This window comes from Podarcis filfolensis (genome assembly GCF_964270895.1).
Source record: "Podarcis filfolensis genome assembly, chromosome: 6".
Lineage (NCBI taxonomy): Eukaryota > Metazoa > Chordata > Lepidosauria > Squamata > Lacertidae > Podarcis > Podarcis filfolensis.
The window spans coordinates 31,328,936-31,354,769 of record NC_139609.1 but is presented as its reverse complement, the minus strand read 5'-3'; the positions used below and the strand labels follow the sequence as shown (position 1 = coordinate 31,354,769).

The 25,834-nt window shown below is 43.1% G+C and overlaps 1 protein-coding gene across 5 annotated transcripts in view; it reads right to left on the bottom strand.

Moving 5' to 3' along the window:
- Window positions 1–25,834, bottom strand: part of TTLL7 (tubulin tyrosine ligase like 7) — an 80,016-nt gene that overhangs the window by 14,397 nt on the left and 39,785 nt on the right. For 3 of the 5 annotated variants that reach the window (XM_083620812.1, XM_083620811.1, XM_083620815.1), the window contains 13 exons: window positions 24,584–24,742; window positions 22,567–22,783; window positions 21,586–21,750; window positions 20,948–21,106; window positions 17,513–17,607; window positions 14,394–14,541; window positions 14,220–14,293; window positions 11,749–11,884; window positions 10,610–10,696; window positions 8,572–8,761; window positions 7,077–7,351; window positions 3,895–4,023; window positions 907–987 (listed from right to left, as the gene is read on the bottom strand). In XM_083620812.1, the coding sequence (XP_083476938.1) occupies window positions 907–987; window positions 3,895–4,023; window positions 7,077–7,351; window positions 8,572–8,761; window positions 10,610–10,696; window positions 11,749–11,884; window positions 14,220–14,293; window positions 14,394–14,541; window positions 17,513–17,607; window positions 20,948–21,106; window positions 21,586–21,750; window positions 22,567–22,783; window positions 24,584–24,742 (1,915 nt within the window). The remainder of the gene's footprint in view (window positions 1–906; window positions 988–3,894; window positions 4,024–7,076; window positions 7,352–8,571; window positions 8,762–10,609; window positions 10,697–11,748; window positions 11,885–14,219; window positions 14,294–14,393; window positions 14,542–17,512; window positions 17,608–20,947; window positions 21,107–21,585; window positions 21,751–22,566; window positions 22,784–24,583; window positions 24,743–25,834) is intronic. The other 2 variants (XM_083620813.1, XM_083620814.1) reach the window with 1 other exon arrangement.

The window sequence follows — 25,834 nt, the reverse complement described above, 5'->3', positions numbered from 1 at the left end:
GGGGGAGGGTGTGTGTGTGTGTGTGTGTGTGTGTTCATCCTACACGGAAAACACAGTCTACAGTGCTTTTAAGAACAGCCTTGCACTGGAGAAAACTGGATGGTTGAATATGCAATTCTGAAGAGCTATGCAAGACGAAGCAGAACTACAGGAATCAGTGCAATCAGTGAAATACTTCTAACCTAGTAGTTCATAGAATAGTAGACTTGGAAGGGACACTGAGGATCATCTAGTTCAACCCTCTGCAATGCAGGAATATGCAGCTGTCCCATCAGGGGATCAAACCTGCAACCTTGCTGTTATCAGCACCATGATCTAACCAACTGAGCCATCCAGGCTGATCCCCCCACACACAAAAACCCTGCTGATTGTGACACTCCAGTTCCTTGGACCAGAGAACTACTTTTGGCTTCCAGTACTATAAACCATGGTTTGTTTAAACTCTTGTTAATAAGAGCAAGTCAAGATTAAACCGTGGTTTCGGGATCTAATTTGCTCACCAGCTAGAGTTGAAGCAAACCACAGTTTCCAGAGTTCAGGTGCCACAGGGAACAGTGTTGTAGAAATATGATTTTGTTTAAAATAAAAACAGTCTCCTCGTTGTAGGTGTGTCAGAGGAAGGAAAGGGAAAGGCCTGTGAACAAGATGCTTATTGCGGATCATTCTTCTAGTGAGGCACCCTGGTTTCTTGCTACATCTGAACTGACCTATGGATTTGGCAACCTAAACGACCTTTAAAAATGGGCACAATACTTACTGCTTCTTACTGACCCTCAAGAATACCAAATTTTTAAAAGTTCAACTGAGATAAGACATTACCAGATAAATGACCAATGCAGTTAAGAATTCATTAAAAGTGTTATTTCTAATGGCTAACACACTATGAGAGGAGTATGCACCACTCACCTTCCTCTGTTTTGCAGAGTCTAGTTTAATTAACCAATATGAGGCCACTTTTGATTTATGGAATTTCCAATTATCCATAATCTGTATAAAAGACAAAAAAAAATCAATTAAAATGATGTTATTTCTGAAGAAATCAAACTACTGCCATAGGTACAATAAGATGTTTCCCCATCGGTGCAACTGCTCTAATGGGGACAAATGCCAGCCACCATAAAGCAAGGGAAATGGCAGCCATGCACATGTGAAAATAGTCTGAAAATAAGCCCATACAGTTAGGGCCAAACTGCGTACCTCCTAATGCGTCCCACTTTTGAAACTGTTGCTTTGTAGCACACATTTGTGGACTGCAAGGTGGGGTTTTTTTAATGTGAGTCTTTTAAAAGAGGCCCTGTAGAACATGTGTATTCTGTATCCACAGGGCCTCTTTTAAAGGACTCACCCTGTACTTCGCAGTACAGTGGTACCTCAGGTTAAGTACTTAATTTATTCCGGAGGTCCGTTCTTAACCTGAAACTGTTCTTAACCTGAGGCACCACTTTAGCTTATGGGGCCTCCTGCTGCCACCGCGCCGCTGGAGAACAATTTCTGTTCTCATCCTGAAGCAAAGTACTATTTCTGGGTTAGCAGAGTCTATAACCTGAAGCGTCTGTAACCCGAGATACCACTGTACAGAAGCCTGTTAAGGATCTGTAGTTCTACCGAGTAGTATTTCAAGCTGCACCACCAGATGGTGCAAAGAGTAACTGAGAAAGATTGTGGGGGTGGTTTAAAAACTAGCCGTAAGGATGGTGGGTGAAGAAGGGAGGGGGATCATTTGAAATGTCCCAGTTTACAGGTCAAAGGGACGGAAGAGCAAAAGGAAAAGAAAAACAATACTGTTAGGCTTATGGACCTTTTCTGCTGCTAAACAACAACAGGAGGAGTAAAAAGCCACTGGGTGAGAACAGCCTAGCAAGGTTCGGAACTAAACTTTTTCCCCCAGGTGTCAAAAAAGGTTATTTATGTATGCCACTACTGTGGCCCGTGTTTCGTTAGCCCAAAAATGGAAAACGAGCAATGTCCCAACCAAAGAAGAATGGTAACTTAAGTTGACGGAATTTGCGCAGCTTGCAGACTTAACATATAGAATAAGGGAACAAGAAGAACATATGTTTAGAGAAGATTAGAAAACGTTTATTGGATATATGGGATAGAATTGTGTACAGCTGAAAACGCAGGCAGCATTAAGATAAATTCAACAGTGTAAATAAGTTTTGACGGATGCAATAATGGAATACTGAATGGTATAGTTTTTGTAAAATATGCAGGGCTTTATGGTATGTAAAATGAACCATGGGAAAGAGAAGAAAGGAAGTCAGAGATATTTTAAAGATGTAAAAATGAATACTTTAAAGTGTAAAACAAAAAATTCAATAAAAATTATATACCAAAAAAAAAAAAGGAACGGAAGTTTCAAAAAGATGCCAACGTCAGAAGAAGTGAACCGCAGGGGAGTACATTTGGCATTTTACAGAAGGTCAAATCGATAGCCTGGTGTCTGTTTTGTCAAAGGTATTAAGAAGTCTGGGAAGGGTGGCTGGTCTGATCAACTTGGTACCATCCTGTTAGCTCTCACTGCAATTCCTCCAGCACGTCAGCTGCCCAAACCCTGCCTTCCGTACAATCTTATGGGTAACATAGAGTGCCCATGAGTACGGCCATAGCAGTTGCTGTTAAGGGTGGCATCTAGAGAAAAGTTCTCGCGGTCACCTGTGAGTGTGGAAACAGCTGCATGTGTGCATGCATGGTTTGATAGCCGGCATGGCTAAGGAAATGGCGCAGCTGCTGCTTCCACATGGAGGGAACTATGTTGAACTGGCTTTTGGAGGGGCGGGTGCATCTACGAGTCATTGTCTAACCACTGGCCCAAAGTCAGGATCTTCTTCTGCCAAAATCTCAAGAGGGAAAACCTTACATGATCCAGATCTCCAAAGGTGCTTGAAGAACCAACCACGAAACATGGGAAGCTGCTTTATACCAGGTCAGGCTATCTGTCCATCTATGGGAGGCCAACGTTTTGTTCTCCTGATGGTGTTGGACGCAAACTCCTATCAGCCCAGTTAGTGTGGCCAATGGCCAGGGATAATGGGAGGACTAGCTAACCTACACTGGTCAGTTCAAGTGTTAAAAATGTGTTATAAAAATGTGACACCAGAGGGCACTGCAGAGCAGTGATCCGTCATCAATGGGAAATTGCATTGAGAGATACATTACAGGTTTTTTTAAGTGTTTTTTTCAAATCAGTGTCGATCCGGCTGTAGTCCAGTAATTATCTGGAGAGCACCACACTGGCTAAAATGAATCTGGCTCAATGTTGTCTACTCTGACGGGCAGCCTCTCAAGCAAACAAAAGTCTTTTCCACCCATTGATCCTCCCCCGCCAAGAGATGTGCCTAGCTTCGAAGTTACAGAGTTCCATATGACTCAGGCAAGTAAGCCAAGCCGTGTGGCCCAAGAAGAAGTTTATTAGGATTATTTTATTGTTTTGCTGTGCGTATTCTTATGCTATGTGCTATGTTTTCATTATTATGCTGTGTGAATTATGTTCTTAATACCCTGGGGGTCTTTGGATAAAGGGCAGGATATAAACTGTACCAAAAAAATGTCCTGGAGAAAATTCCTTTCCAACATCAAATCGTGATTTCAGCAAAACTCATCAAGCAGGATAGGTAAGGGCTGGAACAAAGGTTGCTTGGGGATGCTAAAGCCCCTCGTTTCTCTGACCATGTTTACTGTGTGAATGTTTTTCACTGTTATATTACACATACGCAGTGATGGCTATGGAGACAGTGTGGTGCAGAGGCAGAGGATTCTGCTACTGAGTGGGAACCCGGGGTGTGGGTAAGGAACATGTCCTCATTAAAGAGTGTCACCTCGTCCATCACCTTTGTAGCCTCGTCGTCAAATAAACACCCGGTTGCTTATAATTTTCCCTTCTCCGATACTCACGTCTTCAAGTATTAATTCTGCGTCTTCATTATTTTTCCCTGGGTATCGGATCTTCATACTAGTGAAAATGACCAGCGACTCCTTTGTGAGGGCCTCTTCTTGCTCTTTGGCTCTCTGTTGTCTTTCCGTCTGCCAAGAGAGAAGAGTGTTATCTGGCTGTGTGGCGGGGTGGGATTTCAAAGTCACATGAGAAGCAGAGGTGAGGAACACTTTTCTTGCTAATGTTCTGCTTAGAAGAACCGAGCAGGGAAATTCAAAACCAAAATACATAAACAAAATGTTGGGATTGCGGGGGGTATGCTACTGAATTCAATGGATCTTGGATTTCACTGCCTTTTGTGGAAAAGAACCTTTGCAAACATGAATCAAAACACAGACACATTCCAGGAGGAGGAGGAGGAGGAGGAGACTTCAGGCAAAGGCATGTTTGTATTGATCAGTACATTATAGTGCATAAAATGATTAATAACTTGGAAGATCTCTCTCTGTGTGTGCTGTTTTTATGGATCTTAAAAAGGGCCTTTGATACAGTAAATGAAATATATAGAATCGAAAGTATATGATGCATCTGCAAGATTTCTAATGCTGAAGCAAGAGATCGTAACGAAGCAATATATAGTACTGGACTTAACAACATGTTTTGTAGGATGTGTGTACAGTAAAACAGCTCTGAAAATGATGCAGAATGTATTGCTTTGACATTAGCGTCTGCTTTGCTGGCATTTATATATTCCTCAATATTTATAGCAGTGCCCTAACCACTTTTCTTCGGAGGTAAATCCAATTGATTTAACTGACACGTGTTTCCAACTAAGTGTGTTTGGGATCATCACCTCAGTTTCTGCTGATCTGTGGAAGCGGTATTTAATCTAACAGCAACGACTCACTAAATCTATTTTATCTCACAATTCACAACAAACATTTTATCTTTACCAAATGATTAGTTTTCCAGCAATCTAAATTTTTTTTAAAAAAATCGATTTTTTTTCATGCTGTTGGTCAGCTGCAGTACATTATTCTTAATTACACAACAATAACGTAAAACTATAAGCTCGTTGTCAGTATTTAGCCCTCCTACTTTGCAAGTGATTTTGTTCACATTATTAAAAGAAATACGTCTCTTGCTCTGTCAGATAAATAACACGGGCCTCAAGCAGGATCTCTCTACCAGAAGATGTAGCACTCCATATTTTTAAAAAAGAAGAGTCACTAAATATTCATTTAAATGGGCATCACATTTTCAGTACATTGTTACAATGACAGAAGGGTTCCATATAGGTGACAGACTTCATTTTAAAGCCTTGTTATACTCTCACCTAGAACCACATTAACTCATATGAAAAACCTCGGCTGGCTTAAAGATCGCTTTGGGTTACTTTTAACTTTCAATTTTCCATAACAGAAGGGTTGTTCTATTTTATTGTTGGTTACATTTATTTGCTGCAGTTGCAGTCCTCTGATTATCGCAGGAACCAATTTCTGTTTTTATCCTATCCTACAAGCCTCCATTGGGGTCCCATAGAACCATGAGGTCATAATAAAAATGTCAACATACATACACGGCCACACGGAATGATTCAGTCACCTCACACATTTGCTCCCTCACCACAGCAATTAGGAAGCCAGCCTCTGGAGAGAACAACCTACAAAACCTGGAGCTATAGATAGAATCACAGAATCTTAGAGCTGGAAGGGACCCAAGGGTCATCTAGTCCAACCCTCTGCAATGCAAGGATCTCAGCTAAAGCATTCGGCTTTAAGTGATGATTCCCATCCCCTCTGCAGTCCCAAATCTGGGTTGAGTACCAAAGCTCCACACTTGCTGGCCTCCAGCTCCACAATGTCATGTCCCTGTGGAGGAAGCCTATGGAGCAAGGCAGGCTGTTCGTTGCAGCACCACGGAGAGCTACTGGTGAGCAACTTGCTCCAGCTAAGGTTGGCAGCAAAGCAGTCCCCTTTGACCTTCTGTCTCCAATCCACCTCTCCTAGCCTCTGTCCCCTTGTGGAAAAGATAAGTTTCTTCAAGGGCCAACCCTCTGGTCTGAAGATGTCTCCTACATTCCATGGCCTCTATCCTGGTGCACTCCTTGTGGGAGTGTGGGAGACATGTGGTTCCTTGGGCCCACTGGAAGGTACCCATGGGGCTCTGGCTCAAAAGGTTCCAGTGCTCTGGCAGCTGGTTCAGTGGGCTCCTGCCTGCCAGCTTCAGGGTCAGTGGCCCCCTGATTACCAGTGTCCTCGTTATTGCTGGGCTCTAGAACCTGAACATTCCCTGCAGCTTCTTCACGGACCACTCTGGTAAAAGATGGCTTGAAGGAAGCTTGTGGGTGAGGGAGGTAAGAACATTTATTTGCATGCAAATATCATTCATCTTGCCTCATCCAACCTCCACCCCAGTGTGGTTGTGCAGCCATTGAACAATTGAGTATGTTTATATGTACTGGTGTAAGAAACCACAAGAAAATATTCTGCCACATATATTATTAGGAAATCTGTAGAACACTGGGCTGTAAAACACATATAATGGTTGTTGGGAAGATTTGAACGGATAAATGTGTCTTCTCATTCTCCTATCAATAACAACAACAACAACAACATCTCTATAATCATCATGATCTGTATTTGGTCATTTGGCTGTGCCTGAATTTCTGGCTTCCTTTGATTAAATTCTGTAATTTACTGTAGTAGCCGAAACAACAGCATCATTTTTCAATGTTCTAATGCTGTACATATAAAAGTAGCAATTGAGAAGCAAGGTTAGTTGTAATCACCAGTGCTACAGAACAAATCTATGCTGATTTGGAATCAGTTCAACAGATTTTTCAAAATAAACCACAACCAACATCACTTGAAAAATATTTGGGAAAACATCACCAAAATAACATTCAGACACAATAAAATCCCACACCCATTATCCAAACCGTGGCTGTGTGAATTAACCAAATTCAGCATATCTGAATAACACCTTTTGAGTTTCCAAAATGGATTGGATATATCTCATTTGGTGTGTATAATAGGATGCTTAAATAATCTTTAGTTAACATTTATGAATCTTAAACTCATTTGGGTTAAGTTACCTGTGAATTGCTGGTTGCAGAACTAGAAATTTTAGGCTTGGATAATAAGAGGACACCACACCAAATCCCAAACAATTCACCTCCAGGTGTGATTTGCTAACTTACCACAGGAGAATGTACAGTACCCAGGTTGGCAGTATGAGACATTTTGCCCGCAGATGAACCTCTGTTTAAAGAGTGTGACCTACTCACAGAAGACGGGCGAGAAAGCTGCACCAAATTCTTGGCTGAGAAAGGGCGGTTTTCGGCGCCTTGCATTTGCATAGACAAGACTGAAATGGAGCGAGGGCAGCTCACAGAACGCCTCATAGGACCTGACAACGGCGTGGGCGATACGTAAGAAGGGACTTTCTTAAGAGGCCGCTTCCAATGCATTCTGCCTGCAAAGAGATACAACGCAGTAAATGAAAAGCGAAACACCCCTTTTTCCCTTTCTCAAACCAATGTGTTTTTTGTGTGTTTTTTTAAACAGGGATTCCCAACCTCTTCACCTGTCCAGGACATTTCTGGGATCCCTCTTTTCCCTTACAGAGTCCCAGTTCTGCTTGGGTGCCTTGTCTACCCACACTTCTCCTGCTGACATGCGCCAGGCAAGAGCCAAGATGCACTACACTGCTGAGGAAGAGCCAATCAGAGGCATGTTCGCTCCCTTCCTGACATCCTTCCCCCTTCTTCTAACGCCCCAGTTCTTTGCCTCGGAAGTAAGCACTGAGCGGCGGGGATGGGTGAAGGAAAACCGAGAAGCCAAAGTTTCTGGTCCTTACGCAAAGAATTTGTTATCGCCTCTAAAGTCCAAAATGGCTTAGGACCAGAAGACTGCCTCCTCCAACCTCCCAATCAATCCCCAGCAATATAGTGATAATATATTGGTGAGGCCCTTCTCTGCATCCCACTGGCTTGTGAGATACAGTTGGCAGGGTTGTCCAACAGAGCCTTTTCTGCTGAGGCCCCCACAACATGGAAACTTCCTACCCTAGGAGGTTCACTTGGCCCTCTATTTACCAGTGTGCCACTGTAGACTCAAAACGTTGTTACTTGAGAAAGCTTTTGGTGTGACTAGAGCTTGAATTTCTTTGTTTACTGTCTGTTTATCGTTCTGTTTCTTTCTTTCTTCCCCCGCCCCCCCCCCCGATGCCTTTTGGCTGTTTCATCATTGACTGTTAGATTGGTTTTTACTGATATGAGTCACCCCAAGCGTTTCCTTAGAAATGGAAAAAAGCAAAATAGGTTTTCTAACGAAAAGACACATACAGGCAGGAAAGAGAAAGACGTGACTTTCCGTGAGACTGAAAGCAGGCAGAGCTGAAACTGTGAGACTCTCAAATTATAATGGGGCTGTACTCCATAGATATTTTGAGAAGCGCTAAAATGATTCAGGATGCATTTTTGTGTTATACACGTGGAAAGAGGTGGGGACACAGAAGAGATAGTTGAGTAAGGGGGTAGTTCAGAAGACCTCACATTCTCAGTATCTCAGATCCATAAATGGTCCCCAGTGGCTTTTTCAGATTTAGCAACCATGTGCACACATTTTGAAAAATAATAATAATAATGCATGCTTTCTGCAAAACTTCATTAGCTTTGTATTTATCTAACTTACTGGATCGTTCTATTAATTTTCTGTCTTCAACATCAAATGAGACATTCCTCTCTTTCTTTGCATTTTCATATTCTTTTTCGGGTTCCTCCTCCCATTCAGATAGATCACTGCTGCTTTCACAGCTACTGCCGCTGCTGTTGTTCTTGGTCTTTTTCAAGAACTGCGCACTCTCTGGCATGGAATACAAGGGCTGGAGAGAAATTTGGAGAGGGGGGAGGAAAAAAAATGTATTAACATTTCTCTCCCGCCACTTTCACTGTAACCTACTTCATTCTGGGGGGGTTGGGAGCCTCTGTGACACTGCAAGGGACTGGGTCAGGCCCAATACATTTTGCTTCCTGCACTGGAGAAGCAAATGGTGCCCCCTTCCCCACCCAAGTCAAGGTGTATAATTTTGGTACCTGAGGCAGAAAATCTCGCAAGTGTGGCTTCCCTGCCAGTAAAAATACTTCGGTAACAAATAATGACACACAAATTCAGCTGCCTGAGACCACCACCTTTCTCTGCCTAACAATAGGGCCAGCCCCAATGGGACTGTAGCATGGAAAAGTAAATAATCTCCTATGTGTGGGAACTGAATCTCTGTATTGTTCTCTCACACACACATACTTTTACACACACACTGATTTGATTTTACAGTTTGGTAACAATTGAAAGATTCAATAAATAGACCCAAACAATGCCAAGAGGGCTGCAGGTCCCCCAAAACTGCCCTAAAGTTTCCCCTTTCAAAATGTCAGTGTAATATTGGTGAGAGAAAGGTAATACATGTCCACTAGACCTCTTTTAGGAAAAGGGGTTTCACATGCTTAGTTCTTTAAGCCACACTCATTCATATAATGTTTCCAATGTAGGTGCAACACAAGGTTTTATAAAGCAGGTTTGGAAATAAAATAAAACAAACCAGCCAGACAGCACTGGGGGATAAAACCCTAAGCAATGAAAACAAGACTTGGCCCAGTAAGCCTCACTGTAATCCCATATGCACACGGGACGCTATATCCAGTCAGGGTCATTTATCTTTCAAAATATGAGAGAGAGAGAGAGACACAAAACAGCCACAGGAACCACTGACAAGGTCGGATAATTGTCCTCCCTCCCTCCATGAAGCAGATGCAAAACAGAACATCAGCACAAACAATCCTCTGGAAATGTAACATTTGTTTCAAGAAGACTGCCCCACTGGCCTTCGCAGCCATGGTGGTTAATCTCTTTACCAGCTGAGCTGTTGGGTTTTTATTTGCCTGTTTTCGGATGATTTCTAAGTGAAAAGTAGGTCACTCGAGATAAAAACGAGCAATTTATCTTTGCAGAGCTGTGCTGCACGTTCAGCTGAGGGTAGTGATGTACCCAGCTGTCCTTCAGAGAATCCTTAAGCCTCGGTCCTTAACCGGGTGCCCCAAAAGGGGTCACCGGGGGAGGCAAAATTAAAGGGTGACTAAGAGTCCAAGCTTTACTATTGGGACAAAACCTGCCCTAAAATGTCCTAGTTATTACTAGTAGCTGCCACCACCTACTGAATTAACAGAACCATATAGGACTCGGAGGTGAAACAGAGAGGAAGAGAATGCACTGGGGGAAAACGAGCCACAACACTGTCAGCCTGGGAGTTTGTGTGTCTGTTATATATAATGTGCATGTGCGTTATTTGACATCACGTTAACATGCAGTTTCTAAAAGAGATGCAATGCAAGGGAGTATATAAACAGATACAGCTGGCTTAGCATAAAAGTACTTCCTGTAAGAAAGTGAAAATGTGCCATCTAGAGGACATAAATGGCCAGTTCAGTGCAAAAATCAAAATAGGGAGGAAGGGAAGACAGAAGAAACATCCCGCTTGCAATCCATGTAGTTTTGGGATGTCTTTTGTTTTAGCAAAAAGTAAAGGGAAGTATTAGAGTCCTATTGAAATTGTTCCCCAAGGGCAGGGAACCCTCCTATCAGTCTGCGGCATTAACCTTCTTGTCTGCAGCATGGGAGTGCTATCCTGATTTTACCAGTCCCAAACTTCAGAGGTGTTTAGAATGCAGTGACATACCTTCGGGCCACGTGGCCGGACAGATTTGCCCATTAGCTTCTCATCATCCAGTTCACATTGTTCCAGAAGATCCAGTATGTCTTCTTCCTAAAAAAAGGGATGGGTGGGGGTTAAATCTCTGGATTAATATAAAAAGCCGGAATGCACACAAAATTATGAACATGGCCTCTTGCTTCTCATCAAGCAGAGGCTAGATTCCAAAAGGAAGGCATTATGTATTACTGTAGGCTTGCTGGAGCCTAATTAGGTTGGTACAGCTAACACAGATGCCCAATTGATGCCAAAAGAATCTTCTCGCATACATGCCTTTCAAGTGGTAAGCAGAAAATTATGCCAGTAGGTGTACACTAGGAGCAGGGATGATGGCACAGGGATTCCAGCACAGCTTTTCATCTGAATGCTATCAAAAAGTTCTACATGGGATGAGGCGAAACTGCAGGTTTGCGGTTGTGTCAAAGGACCGCTGCCAAGTTTGGAGACTAGGTTGTCGGGAGATGTTTCTTCCATCTCCCAAAACGTCTCCCTGAAGCTTTCAAAGACACATCATTACACAACCCCTCTCTTCTAGGAGCCATTTGAAAATGGGCAGACACTCACAGAGAAGGTACATTATCGGAGATAATGCTTAGTCAATGGAATGTGTTTGGGCAGATGTGTTGGAACATCTGGATGAATGGAAACTATCTCGGAGACACTTCCTCTCACACACCAGTCTTGAATGCTGTCAGTTCATTGCCATAAGCTGGAGGAATTGTGTGCTGGAGGGAACCCTACTGAAAAACTCCACCGTGCTTATGGGAAGACTTGGCACCACACAACATCATGGAACAAAAGAGGGGTGAAGAAGCTCTGGCCATCCAGGTATTTGTAGAATCATAGAACTGCAGAGTTGGGTCACCTGGTCCAACGCACTGCAATGCAGAAATCTCAACACACAGTCCCCCATCCAATTTGAAAACATACCAAACCCTGCTTAGCTTTGCAAATGTGCTAGTGGTTTTATTGCCGCACCACTGTTTGTCACATGACAACTCTTGCCATCCCTATTGGCCATTCTGCCTGAAACCAATGGGAGTTGAGGTCCAATAACATTACCCATCCCTGGAACAGAAATGCAAGTTGGGTGAATCAGTGGTCACCTTCATTCTTTTGAGGGGGTTGTTCATCTCTCGCTGAAGTGAAGCTGCTCTACCGGCAAGGAACGTCTGAAAGGCAGCGGCTAACAAGCCCTCATATTTTTCAAGTAGCAGCTTATCGTCAGGAGGGTAAATACGCCTATGGTTTAAACAGAAGGAGGAGGAGAAAAATTATGAAGTGTAGCCACAATCCAACAAGGTCACCACACACTGCACTGAAATGAACAGGAGTCATGTTAGAGTGGGGAAGTGAGCTTCCATTCATACCACGGGGATGTGTGTATTAGTTTGATCCCAGAGGCTTATGCGCAAAACCTCCGGAGGTACGATTTGTTCAGTGTTCACCAGCAACGTGAAGCATACACTGGTGGGGACTAAGTCTAGTCCAATTACTCTATGTGTGGTTTAACAGGGGTGTGGATAGGTGTTACGAGCTATAAAAAGCAAAGAAAAAAATGGGACAAGGCTAGTTCTTCTATGGATAGAGAGGAAGGTTTGAAACGTTGAATACTCACTGAAATGTCAACATCAGGTATGTGCAAGGCATGAAACATTAACAAAATATTGCATTCATAATTCAGAAGTGTCAAGGCTGAGTTCAAGGGGCAGGGGTGCTGCAAAAAGGAGTGGGAGATCCCATTGCTATCCTTGAAAAACAATAATCCATCCTGAGCCATCTCTTGCTTTCTATAAGGCTGGGAGAAGGGGGTGCCAGCCACCCCTCTTGCCTTGTCTAGCACCTGTGCTATACTATCCAATGGCCCAAGACTGCCATAGACAGCTGGGGGGGTCAGAGGAGCAGAATTCATCCAGACTTTGGGGGCTCTCTTTATTTGGGGGCAGGGACTTGTTGTTGTTCAGAAAACTCTTGAAAGAGCAATGGCCCCATATAAATAAATGTACAAAGGACTACAGGAATCCTGTGGACCTACCGTTGAAGTGCCCATGTCTACTGGACATTTCATTGCCCTAAATGAGCAGACCCAAGGATGCTCAATACCTCCCTGTGGCTGTGCGTTTCAAGGCAAGACTGACTACGGGGCAAGTTTCTGCTTGGGGGCAGAGCCCATGCTTTACAAACAGAAGGCTGCAGGTTCAATCCCTGCCGACTTTACTTAAAAGATCCAGGTAAGGTGATAAAGAAGATTCTTTGGGTGAAACCCTTAGATGATAAAGAAGATTCTTTGGGAGAAACCCTTGAGAGTAGCAGGCCAGTTGGAGTAAAAAAATAATGGGCTAGATGGATAAATATTCTGTCTTGGTGCAAGTCAACTTCCTATGTACCTATGATTGGAAAGCTGCCTTTCAAGGGTGGTTGTCCACCAATACCGATCTTCTGACTGTAAAAAGCTCCTGATAAGCTTTCCAGGTAACCTAGGGGTCTCTGGAATACAGTTTGAAACTGGACTGGGAAAGGCTGCTGCCTCTTCTGTGATTTACGGATCCAATCCTAAGTACGACTGGGAATAAGCTCCATTAAAACACACCTTACTTCATCAGGTGCACTATCAATTGATAGCAAAGCAGAGCATGATCTGTCTCATTAAAAAAAAATCAGTAATATTTCGCTTTCATAATTCAACCCTATTGTTCTGAGTTTGCAAAAAAAAGAAAAGAAAAGAAAAGAAAGAAATATATTCAGGGACAGAAATCACCAGAGCACCCAATGGATGTTTTCACTGTAGTGTCTGGAAATAAGTAATTTTATATTTCACAGTTAGTTAGAGTGGTAATCCAGGGTCTTATGTTTGTGTTAGTTAGTTAGTTAGTTAGTTATTACAAGTATTTTTCTGTCCACCTATCAAGTTCCTAACAAAGTTTACGAATTTAAAAGAATCATAATGTAAATGCCAAAACGAAAGCAAACCTGACTGACATTATTTGCTGAGTATTATAAACTAACAGTTCACTAAAACAATAACCTTTTCATCTCTAAGGCTGGGTGCAGGCTTCCTGAATTCAGTAGTTTGCAAATATGCAAATATGCAAAGCCATGGCAGCGCATGGTTCCCTCCTCGCCCTCCTCCCTAACCAGCAGCAAATTCCCCCATGCTTCTTATTACTTTTGATCATAGCTTTAGAATAATATACGCACTCTCAATAATCACGGTCGATAACCTCTCATCTTGACCAAGATTTAAAACCAGGGCAGGCAGGCAGAGAAAGAAATTCACTCTGGACAAAGGAAGGACAAGGAATGTCTGTCTCCAAGGACACCTCCTGATTCTGCCAAATCGCAATTTGCGGCGAAACAGCGCTGCACCTGTCCTCTGCACCAGATGTAAATCTTGCTGCTGGTGGTAACTATTTTTAAACTCAATAACTGGCAGCACTAGTCATATCCATGCCATCCCTTTCAGCCACTGACAGAAAAGCACCTTTGCACAAATGGGATTGAGGCACCACGCTCACCTGCTACAAAGCAACGGTACCCAAGATTTATTCCTGATAGGAAGCCCAGATGACATAGCTACCTGTAATTCCCCATGTGCCTGTTTTCGTGCTCTTCTTTAGAGATCTGCTTGCGCACTTGTGCCAGTCTCTCCTTCTGAAAATCAAGAACATTTAAGAAATGATCAAACATGTTCCTTGAGGAAGGACAGAAAACAGAGGCTTGCTTATTCATTTATTTGATAAAAGCAATCTACCAGTTCCTCTCTCCTCCTTTCTAGGGAACGGCGCTGTTTCTCCCAGTCGGAAGACACCGGCGACAGCCTTTTCATGGAGCCTTGGCCGTAAAGCCTCTTCTGAGCTTCTGCTTTCTGCTTGGCTAGGTTTTTTCTTTTATCACTTGTCCTGAAACAGAAAAGCACAGCGATGAAAGAGAAGCAATGTATCCAGTGCGGTGTAGTGGTTAAGAGCAGTAGACTCGTAATCTGGTGAACTGGGTTCGCTTCCCTGTTCCTCCACATGCAGCTGCTGGATGACCTTGGGCTAGTCACACTTCTCTGAAGTCTCTCAGCCTCACTCACCTCACAGAGTGTTTGTTGTGGGGGAGGAAGGGAAAGGATATTGTTAGCCGCTTTGAGATTCCTTAGGGTGGTGATAAAGCGGGATATCAAGTCCAAACTCTTCTTCTTCCATCAAAGAGGGGTGCCATCTGGTCTCACCTTCTCCTAGGCCTTTAAAACATTGGTGCATAGGAGCTACTGGGCAAAAAAATTCATGGCATAGGGGCCTGTCGGTGAGTTTGCAGTGGCAACTCACCTGCTGGGAGGCAAGGGAAGTGTCTTCCCCTCCCCCCACCCGACATCCACAGTCACCATTACCATCAGGGATGGTTCAAGGTTTCAGAGGCCTCTGAGAAAGGTGCCCTCCATGAGCTCCCTCAGAGCAGGGAAAGTTCCTTTCCTCAACTCCCATTGCCTGAGAAATGAAGAGCAGAGGCACTGGCAGCTGTACCAAGGAACTGACTGGCAGTGTGAGCAGAAGCTGCCTGCCTTCCCTTTCAATAGCAGCCACTCTTCGCTGATTGCCTGCACACTCTAATAAATAATAATTATAGTAATAATAATAATTCCATTATTTGTGTTATGTATTCAGCGGTCTGTTTGCCTGACCTTGAGTCTGGACTAAGGATTCTGAGTCCCTGTGTTCTGATTCGATACATGATATCCAATCGCAGAACATTTCAAGATTTGGGCCTCTGCCATTGGCCCTTAAACTCCAAGTGATGATTTGCAGCTTAGAAGTTTAGACTGCCAATCACGTTGGGAGTGGGAGTGGCCCAGGCCTTCAGAAATGCATATAAGCAGTTGCTTTGTCCCTGTTGTTCAGTTATGTAGTTCAATAAAGGTCCTTGCTGTTATCACTATGTCTTGTCTTGTGAGAACCCACCTACACTTCAATTTGTTCCCCACCCATCTGGCTGGGTTGCCCCAGCCACTCTGGGCAGCTTTCAAAGAAATATAAAATAAAACATCAAACATTAAAAACTTCCCTATACTGGGCTGCCTTCAGATGTCTTCTAAAAGGTGCACAGTTATCTCCATAACATCTGATAGAAGGGCGTTCCACAGGGTGGGTTCCACTACTGAGAAGGCCCTCTCCCTGTAACTTCACTTCTTGCAATGAGGGAACCGCCAGAAGGCTCTCAGCGCTGGACCTCTGTGTCTGGGCCGAATGGTGGGGGTGGAGACACTCCTTCAGGTATACAGGGTCAAGGCTCTTTAGGGCTTTAAAGGTCAGCACCAACACTTTGAATTGTCGGCCACATGTTCTGGTGTTCCCAAGAGCTCAGATACATACTGGAAATACATCAGCAGGAGACCAGCCTTGCTTTCCTGAAACACAGCTCTTTCCACTGCCAACGGATTGCTGGGACAGCCAGAAAAGCCAGGCCGCCATCCAAGAAAGTTGGAAGGACACTGAGGATCAGCTGCAGGCCAGGAGAATGTAGGGCAGGAGGGAAAGCAATGGCGCTTGTCTACCTGCCCTTGGGGACGAACAGGCAAGCAGCCAGCAGCAGTGGCAGGAATAGAAGCTGCCGCTTCAGCCCATCTCCTCTGTGAGCAGCAGTTCAGGAAAAGGCGGAGGAAGGTATTCAGGGCCAGGTACAGGGAAAAGAGCTTGACTGGAAGAGGAGAATTTAAAGGCATGGAACTGGAAAGCTTCCTTTGGGGAATGTAAAAGCTGGAGTCAGCAGAAAGGATCTTGGAACGGGAATGTGTCTGCCTTTTTCTATTTCGTGGTGGTGTTTTATCAAGTTGTGGTATTTTATTGCATCTTTATTACAACAACTTAAAAAATAATAACTACACAAGAAACCTATTCATGCCAGAAGGAAAATAAAGCTAACTACATTTCCGCTCTGATTCTAGCTGTCAATCATTCTCTCTCTCTCTCTCTCTCTCTCTCTCTCTCTCTCTCTCTCTCTCTCTCTCCCCCCCCCACACACACACATATATATATATATATATATATATATATATATATATATATATATATATATAAAACCAAATAAATAATCCACACCAATGAGGACAGCGAAGGAAATGCATCACATGGGAGGAGGCGCCCATAAAACATTTACAGCTGAAAGCATTCTAAAAAGTAGGATGGAAAACTGCAAAAACTTTCTTCTCGTTTGCAGTTTTCTCTCATTTATTCATTACTCCCATAGCACTGAGCTAACCCAACAGAATGTGCACGTCTGAAGGAATTTGGATTTCAAACGGCACCAGAAAGCTTCTGTTAAATGAAGTTGTTTAGAGGTCTCAATAAACAGCCAAAGAGCACCAAATTGAAATGAATAAAAGAAAAGAATGAAGACAAATTCATATTACTATAGCTAAAAAGAAAGAAAGGGAGGGACGCAGTTCGTTAAAAGTCTGTAGTATTGTGCGCCAAGGAAGCAGAATTTGGGAGATAAGGGTGTGCTCCCTTTGATGACAGGAAAAGAGCAAGGCTTTTTCCTTTACCATCTTTATGGTCACTATAAAAGTGACTCCCTCTCATGACTTAACTTAGCCCCAACATGAGATCTTCCTACTGTGGGTAGCAAATTTAAATCAGAGTGCTGTCTGAAGAAGTTGCCTGGGCCTTCTACAGCTCCCGCATCAAACAAAAGATTTAACTAACATATCTTCTGATGAGGGAACAATGTTAATTTTGGCTCAGAAGAATTTAACATAAGCCACAAGTTTCCTATGGAGCATTTACAATGACTTTGGTACATCATGATGTAAATGTATCTCTATTCCCTCCCCCCTCCAAAAAAAAAAAAAACCAACTAATGAAAAGAACAACAGGGGAAATGTAATTTTACCTTATATTGAGCAGCTTTAATGCATTCAGCAGGACACCTTTTTTCACATCATAGTCTATTTTTTGGTCAGTACCAAAGCTCGGGGCTCGGTTAATCTGAAAAAATTATAGAGGACAGAACATCTCCAGGAATGTCTTAATCCACAAAATAACCATGAGGTATGCTCTCACACAGACATAACACTGGGGCCCAGTTTTCAAATGCCAAACACCCCCTCTCTCAAGCATTATTTCAAACTATTTGGTAATAATTGGGGGGTGCATGCATGCAGGCCCCAACATCCCCGACCCCCCCCCAGCTTCACCCCCAAGGTCTGAATGGGGATTCTTCATGTGTTCACCAAAAACACACACTTCGAATCATCCCCATGAGTGCAAACACTGAGAGGAACCAGATTTCTTGATTATTGAGGGTTCTTAGCCCATGGATAATTCCTTCCTGTTCGACTTGGGAAGTTCACTGTCTTGGCATCACTGCGAAGAGGGCCCTGTCTCTTCTGTCTGTCCGCCCAGGGACACAAGGGCATCAGAAGATTATCAGGGTAGGTTTGGATACATCTGAACTGTGTCATTCAAACTGTCCGGAACATTGAAGTCAAAAGGGACGCCTTCAGTTTTTTTTTGTTTTTTGTGTGGAAACCAGTAAAAAAAAAAAAGGTAAAGGACCCCTGGACGGTTAAGTTCAGTCAAAGGCAACTATGGGGTTGCGGCACTCATCTCGCTTTCAGGCCGAGGGAGCTGGTGTTTTCCACAGATAGCTTTCCGGGTCATGTGGCCAGCATGACTAAACCGCTTCTGATGCAACAGAACACCGTGACGGAAACCAGAGCGCACGGAAACGCCATTTACCTTCCCACTGCAGCAGCATCTATTTATCTACTTGCACTGGTGTGCTTTTGAACTGCTAAGTTAGCAGGAGCTGGGACAGAGGAACGGGAGCTCACCCTGTCCCAGATTCAAACTGCCAACCTTCTGATCGGCAAGCCCAAGAGGCTCAGTTGTTTAGACCACAGCGCCACCCGCGTGGAAACCAGTGCATAAGATGTAATATTAGGACTGTAGGTTTAACTTTGCCAGCTTCAGTTAACAGTGTGGCAGCTGCATTCCAGAGCAACAGAAGCTTTCAAACCTGCGTAGGGCATGTTAACAATCCCACTGGGACATGACTATCACATACATTATAAGCTTCTTGAAGAAAGGATGTGTGAATGGTGGACGTAGATGAGCACTCCTAGCCACTGCTTCCACCTGTCCATCTAGGATCAAGGCTGTATCTAGAATCTGCTTCCAACCCGCCATGTTCATCATCCAGTTTTCATCTGCACACTCTTCCTTCTCTTGCCCTTAATCTCCTCTGTCTTCTTCCTCTCTGGACTCGCCATTTTGCATATCCTCGACTTTTGCATATCCTCCTTTGACAGCACACCATATCATTCTCTTCAATCTAGTCCTGTGCGAGCCAGCTAGGACAATTTCTTGTGTTGACAAGGGCGTTCTCTCTCCCACTTACAAGCAAAAGATGTCATGCTACCACTGCTCTCACGAGGAAGCTCTGGAGGACCGGTTCATTGATTTCATGTAGGACATTTCTGTCCCACTCTTATGTACTACACAGTGTTCGCATAAAACAATGCGCCCGATAAAAAATACAAAAATAAAAATAAATCAACGCTTGAACCAAAGTTCAGTTCAGAAACAACGGGGAGTCTGAAGAGGCATGTTGAGATGCGTTCAACACAGAAACAAAAGGACTGTGTCTCTGAAGAAATGCAGCTATTGATGTATTAGGCTATGTATATATTACCAGCTTTAAACTAGGTTTTCTCATTTCGGATCAAAGGTGGTTTTGGGGTAAGTGCATCAAAACACAGTATTTCATAAGAAACTACAGGATAGGCATGGATGGTGACCAATGTGTGAAAACTGCTTCCCAAGCCAGTGGTTAATAAAATTAGTTAATAGAAATGAACTAGCTAATAAAATGAATGTTCCAGATGAGAAACTATTGCTCTGCTTGAAGAATAATCTTCCATGTTTCTTCCACTAGATGGTGCAAGCACTTCCATCTTTAAATCAAAACACAAGGCCAGGACAAAGAGGGAGCAAATATTTGACTTGTATACACTTGCTCCCTCTGAAAGTGGGGGATGTTTCGTGAAAAGGGAGTTCCCGAGCATTGATAAAACCCATTCATATTTTAAATCACCATCTCTTTGGAGCTCTTTTATGCGCTGTGAAAAAGCTCTCGTCCAGGAAGGCCTTCTATGATTAGCTCTACTGGGTATATGCTGGCTTCGAGACACGGCCAGCCTTTTGAGAACGTAAGAAGATCCACCAAGTCCAGCATCCAAACAGATGAGAATGATGGAGAGCCTGGAGGAGCAGCCCTCTGCACTCTTCTCCTGCTCCCTGCTCCCAGCAAATAAAATGCAGGGCTGTCGAAAGCCATCAATTATGATATGGGTTAGCTTTGCTCAATGACCTGGCTGTTTTCGCACATGGTTCATTGCATTGCATCCTTTTTGTAACACTTACAAACTCTTAAGAATGTCTGGTCTCTAGTGGATCAGACCAACGGCCCATCTATTTTATTTTATTTTTGGTAATTTTTATTACATTTTTCTGTTAAAATATCAATGACTTCCCTTCTTCTCTTTCCATGGTTCATTTTGCATATCGTAAATCCCTGCATATTTTACATAAACTAAACCATTTGGCATTCCATCAAAACTTATTTACACCGCTGAATTGATCTTAATGCTGCCAGCGCTTTAAAGTGTACACCATTTCCCCCCATATATTCAATAAGCGTTTTCCAATCTTCTCTAAACGTGTGTTCTCCTAGTTCTCTTATTCTATATGTTAAGTCTGCAAGCAGCGCATATTCCATCAGCTGAAGTTGCCATTCTTCTTTAGTTGGGACCTTGCTCAGTTTTCCATTTTTGGGCTAACAAAACACAGGCCACAGCAGTGGCATACGTAAATAACCTTTTTTGACACCTGGGAATTTCCGTCTGAATTATCACCCAACAAAAAGGACTCTGGTCTTTTTGGAAATGTATACTTTTAAACATTTTTTCCCAATTCATTATGGATTATTTCCCAATACCCTTTACCATTTTACAGGTCCACCACATACGAAAGAATGTTCCCTCAACCTCATTGCATCTCCAGACCCATGGTCCATCTAGTCCAGCACAATGATCTCACTGTGGCCAACCAAAGCGAGACCTGAAAGCAGCAGAGCTTTCTCCAAATGTGATTCCTAGCAACTGGTGTTCTACAGTGGAGGTAGAACATAACCATCATGGCTAGTGGCTGATGATAGTCTTCTCCTCCATGTCTGGTCCTCTTTTAGAGACCTCCAAATGGGCTTTAAGTATCAAGCCCTTTAATGCTCTTGTCTTATTATTGTTACTATTTTAAAGCAGCTTACCTCTAGGAGCCATGGCTTGAGTTTTCTGTCCAGCAGGATATCAAACCCCAGAACTTCAAAGCAAACACTGTCACTTCCTGGAGACTGTCCTGGCCTACACATACGGTAAGCGTGAAGGACATGGGGCTCTGCTACTATGAGAGTCTTCACCACTAGTTCCTGGGGGATTGTGCAGAGAAGAGAGAGATGGGGGAAGCAGCATCGTTATTTATCCAGGTGTTATTTTGTTTCGTTTCGTTTTAGATCACCAAAAGGCATTAAGCAACACACATTCAAATACAAGAGACAAGACTGGCTGTGCAGAATTAAGGAATCTAATCAACAGCTGGTTTCACTCTAAATTACAAGAGCACATAAACAAACTGAATTTTGTTTAATGCGTTTGTCACTCGGCTGAAACAATCTGATTCTTGTGTCAATTTCCCAGCCTCAAGCCTTGAAATAAGGCCTTGTATGAAACATCATCGGGTTTGCACTCTGCCAAATAATTTAGCTATATAAAAATGTGCATCCAAAGAAGAACCTGCAATGAGTCAAAAACCAGATTGCGTCCCAGTCCAAGTCAAGAAGTGAGGAGCACTCGTAATAGGCCAACATAAACATTGAAAACAGCTATTGCATTATTAGTTTTCTCTTACTGAAATATCATTCCAGAATTTGGAAACGTCAAGGTGATTTGTTTGCAGAAACTCAGTAAACCACTTTATAGAGCGCTTACTGCCTTTATCTTCTGTTTCGTCCCGCTCAAAACGCTCATTATGCTTATTCACAGAGTAGTTGGTCAGGTGCATAAACAGCTGGCTCTGAAAGGAAGGGAAGATAGGAAAGGGTCGCTACTGAGCTACAGGTACAAAGACAGTTCACGGACATTAATCTGACATTAATCTATTGGGATAGCAACAAGAAAATGAGGCAAGGCCTTTCCACTGCAAGATGCAAGTATGTAGCTTAACGGTCCTTTCTCAAGGCACAATTTGTATTTTCTGTATCATTGCAACTATCCCAAGGCCAGAGAGATGTCAACAACATAGGATTCTCTTGTGCTGGAGTTTCCAGGGCAGCGGGAACATCTGGAACTTCTTCCAAGGACAAGTGTCTCTTCCAGTTTGATATTCTCTCTCTGAATTTACAGCCACGAGGGTGAAAAGTTAGAGCTGAAGGTCATGACACACTCGTGTTGTCCACAGATTGGAAAAAGGTTTGAAGAGGGGAGTCTATTCTACTTGCATGGTTCCAAGTCACAGTAGAGATCACACATTCAGAGAAAGCTCCCCATCTCCCATTTCAGACCTTCCCAGTACATAGATGGGGGGCAAGCAGGGATGGTTAGGGGGTGGAGTCTGCAGGCATAGCCTTGTTTCCACACACAACAAAATGTTAAACGTGTGATCCTGAAGGAACACGTGAACAGCGTTTTCCGAGTCTGTATCTTATTAGCTAGCTGATGTGCATCACAGGCTCCAACACACGGTGGCCCAGGTAAACAAGGACTAGAATTTGCCTAACTAAATTGTGCACTGTTTTTTTGCTCAAAATGTCATTTCCTTTTCCTCTTCTGGCACCTAAACTATTTTGTGCTGCACTCAGGAGTGTTTCGTTTGATCCTAACAACCACTTACCAGATTTGAATCATTGGGGGGATGATATAGCTCTGTGCCCATCCTCACTAGCCCGTCATGATATAAAAATATTTTTAAGGGATCACAGGAAGTCACCAGAATGTACACTCTTAGATCAAATTTGTAGCCTTCAATAAGAAAGGGCTTGTCAAGATATTCCTGGACTATGAGGTGTTCCTGAGAATGAAGCTTCTCTGCATTTCTTGTGAGGGAGATCCTGGTTAAAAGGCACAAAGATAAGTTTTAAATACAGAAAGTTAAATAAACCCTCAGAAATACAATTACAGCTCTGACAGATCATTTGACCCCATCAGTTACAGGTTTGTATAGCAGGTTTGTAACTTGCTATAACAAGACATCAACTTGGTGCTCTCCAGATGTTGTAGTCCGGTAATGTCTAGAGGGCACTAGATTAGCAAAGGGTGTCTAAGGCCATACACAACTAACAACAACAACAACTTATTTATATGCTGCCCATCTGACTGGGTTACCCCAGCCACTCTGGGCTGCTTCCAACAAATTATAACACAATACGACAAACACAAAACTTCCCTATACAGGGCTGCCTTCAGGTGTCTTCTAAAAGTCAGATAGTTCTTTATCTCCTTGACATCTGATGGGAGGGAGTTCAACATGGCGGGTGCCATTATCGAGAAGGCCCTCGACCTGGTTCCCTTTAACCTCACTTCTCTCAGTGAGAGACGTTCCTTCAGGTATACAGGGCCAAAGCCATTTAGGGATTTAAAGGTCAGCACTAACACTCTGAATTGTCGGCCACATGTTCTGGTGTTCCCAAGAACTAGGATAAATCCCCTTGCTTTTGAAGCCTGGTTTTACACTAAAGCAATGCAAAATGATCTCCAACACATTTAGGACCAAGGGTGCTATGGTGATCCCTTCATGTGTGGCTTTATTGTCACCACTGGAGATTGTGCTCATTGACTGCAGTAAAATCAACAAGTTAAGGAATTAAATTAGCTTTTTAAGTCATAAGGTTCTCCAGACAGTCTATCCAGCTGCTTTGTTATGAGTGCCATCAATTACGTTTCTATGGCCTCTCACATAAAAAGGTAAAGGAACCCCTGACCATTAGGTCCAGTCATGACCGACTCTGGGGTTGTGGCGCTCATCTCACTTTATTGGCTGAGGGAGCCGGCGTACAGTTTCCGGGTCATGTGGCCAACATGACTAAGCCACTTCTGGCGAACCAGAGCAGCACACGGAAACACCGTTTACCTTCCCACCGGAGCAGTACCTATTTATCTACTTGCACTTTGACGTGCTTTCGATCTGCTAGGTTGACAGGAGCTGGGACCGAGCAATGGGAGCTCACCCCGTCACGGGGATTCAAACCGCCGACCTTCTGATCGGCAAGTCCTGGGCTCTGTGGTTTAACCCACAGCGCCACCCGCGTCCCTTTGGCCTCTTACATATTTACCTTTAAAAAAATCCTGCCCTGGAAAATGGTTGAAGATTTATTTAAAAGAAACCATGCTGTAAACAAGCATGAATTATTTCACCCTATTACACCATTTCATACTAAAAAATGACTAAAAATCATTTATTGCTGCTAAGCCTGGGCAAACAACTTTAACTATGTTGGGTATTCTTGTAAGATAAAGAATTGACCTGAGCTGCGTATTTGTCATATTCGAAAAGAGAGAAAGAAAAAGCAAAGAAAAAAAGCAAATGAAAACGAATGCGTGTCACCGTTTTTACTACTGTATGAAAAATCCGATTTACATCATTGTTGTTATTTCTAAATCCATGGGTCATATTTACAAAGAACAATATAATCTATATTCAGCGCAATTCACAGTAACAGTAACAGCAGGTGACACACAAGATTGAAGAACCTGTAAGCAGCCTTCGCATGAGCCCCAGCCTCCACCTCCCATCAGCCCCAGCCAAGGCATCCAATGATCATGGACGATGGGAGTTGTAGTCCAGCAACATCTGGCAGGCATCAAGTTGGAGGAGGCTGACTTAAAGAAGCATCTTTAAACCCTGCACATACCCATGCCCCATTGCACCGTTAGCTGGTTTGACGATGAATGTTTTCTGTCTACGTTTTCTCTTGAGTTCTTTTACATAATTCTGGAATTGTGTGTACTCTGCTGGGAAGATCCACGTTCGAGGAATAAAGCTGTACTCCTGAGGCTGAGATTTTATCATTCTGGGGAAAAGAAGAAGAATTGCCAAAATGGCAAAACTTACCGGAACAATAAGAAACCAAGAAAGAAAGAAATTTTTATTAAAGAATTGGGGGGGGGGGGGAATCTGTGGAACACTGAACAAGTTTTTGTAAACATGCAAGTTCGTTAGCAGGAACGAACCACAAAGGTTTGCTGACGTAACAGAGAACATTATTAACTTAACAACAGCAGGATTACAGAAAAGTCAAGAGGGGTTTTGCTATTTAATATTTGGGTGCATGGGTTTCTCTCTTTTCCTGAATTCAATTATGTATTGCACAGTCTGAAACTTCCTCCAACAACTCACAGGGAAACCCTTAAGGGATAGAATTTTCATTTGTACCATTTACACTATTTGCAGTTTATTCCTTCATTTACAGGGGACTAAGGCAGGAACACATTCATGGGAATTATCGCTCATTCCATTCACTGATACTTCTGATGTAAAGGGGAACCTTAATATGCCTAATGTTTCAGGTATTTAAAGAGTTGCTTGTGCAGGGAAACATTAGAAGAAAGATGTGCAGTACCACTATGCCACCCCGTGCGGCATGTAGACAGCAAACAAAAACCTAAGAGCTTTGGATGCAATGTATTAATTCCACAAGGAGATTACACAGGACTGCCATTGGAAAGAAGGTCTGTGCTTCAGATTTCTTGCCTCGTTACGAAAGTTGAAAAAACTGACAAGCACATCTGCAAAACCAGGACTGCAGCCAAGAACATCAAGGCTTCAGTACAATAGATAGCCTGTCACAAAAACTACTCGCTAACGGCGCAACAAAACACAATTGCCAATGTAGTTTTTTTTATTGCTGTGCTCAGGATCATTATAGATCCAAATACTGGCACTGCAGTGACTCAGATTACAACCGAGGTATCACACACAAAATTGTATTAGTCTCGTTTAGCAGCTCAGCTAGGTTTTTTGATGTTTGTACTTCTACAAAAGTGACAAAGGGACTTATTCTTTCATTCAAACGAAATGCCAATTCATCTCACTCAATCCGGGGTGTCCATCCATTGAAAGGCATTCCACATGAGGCGATATGAACCCTCTTTGTGATTTGAGC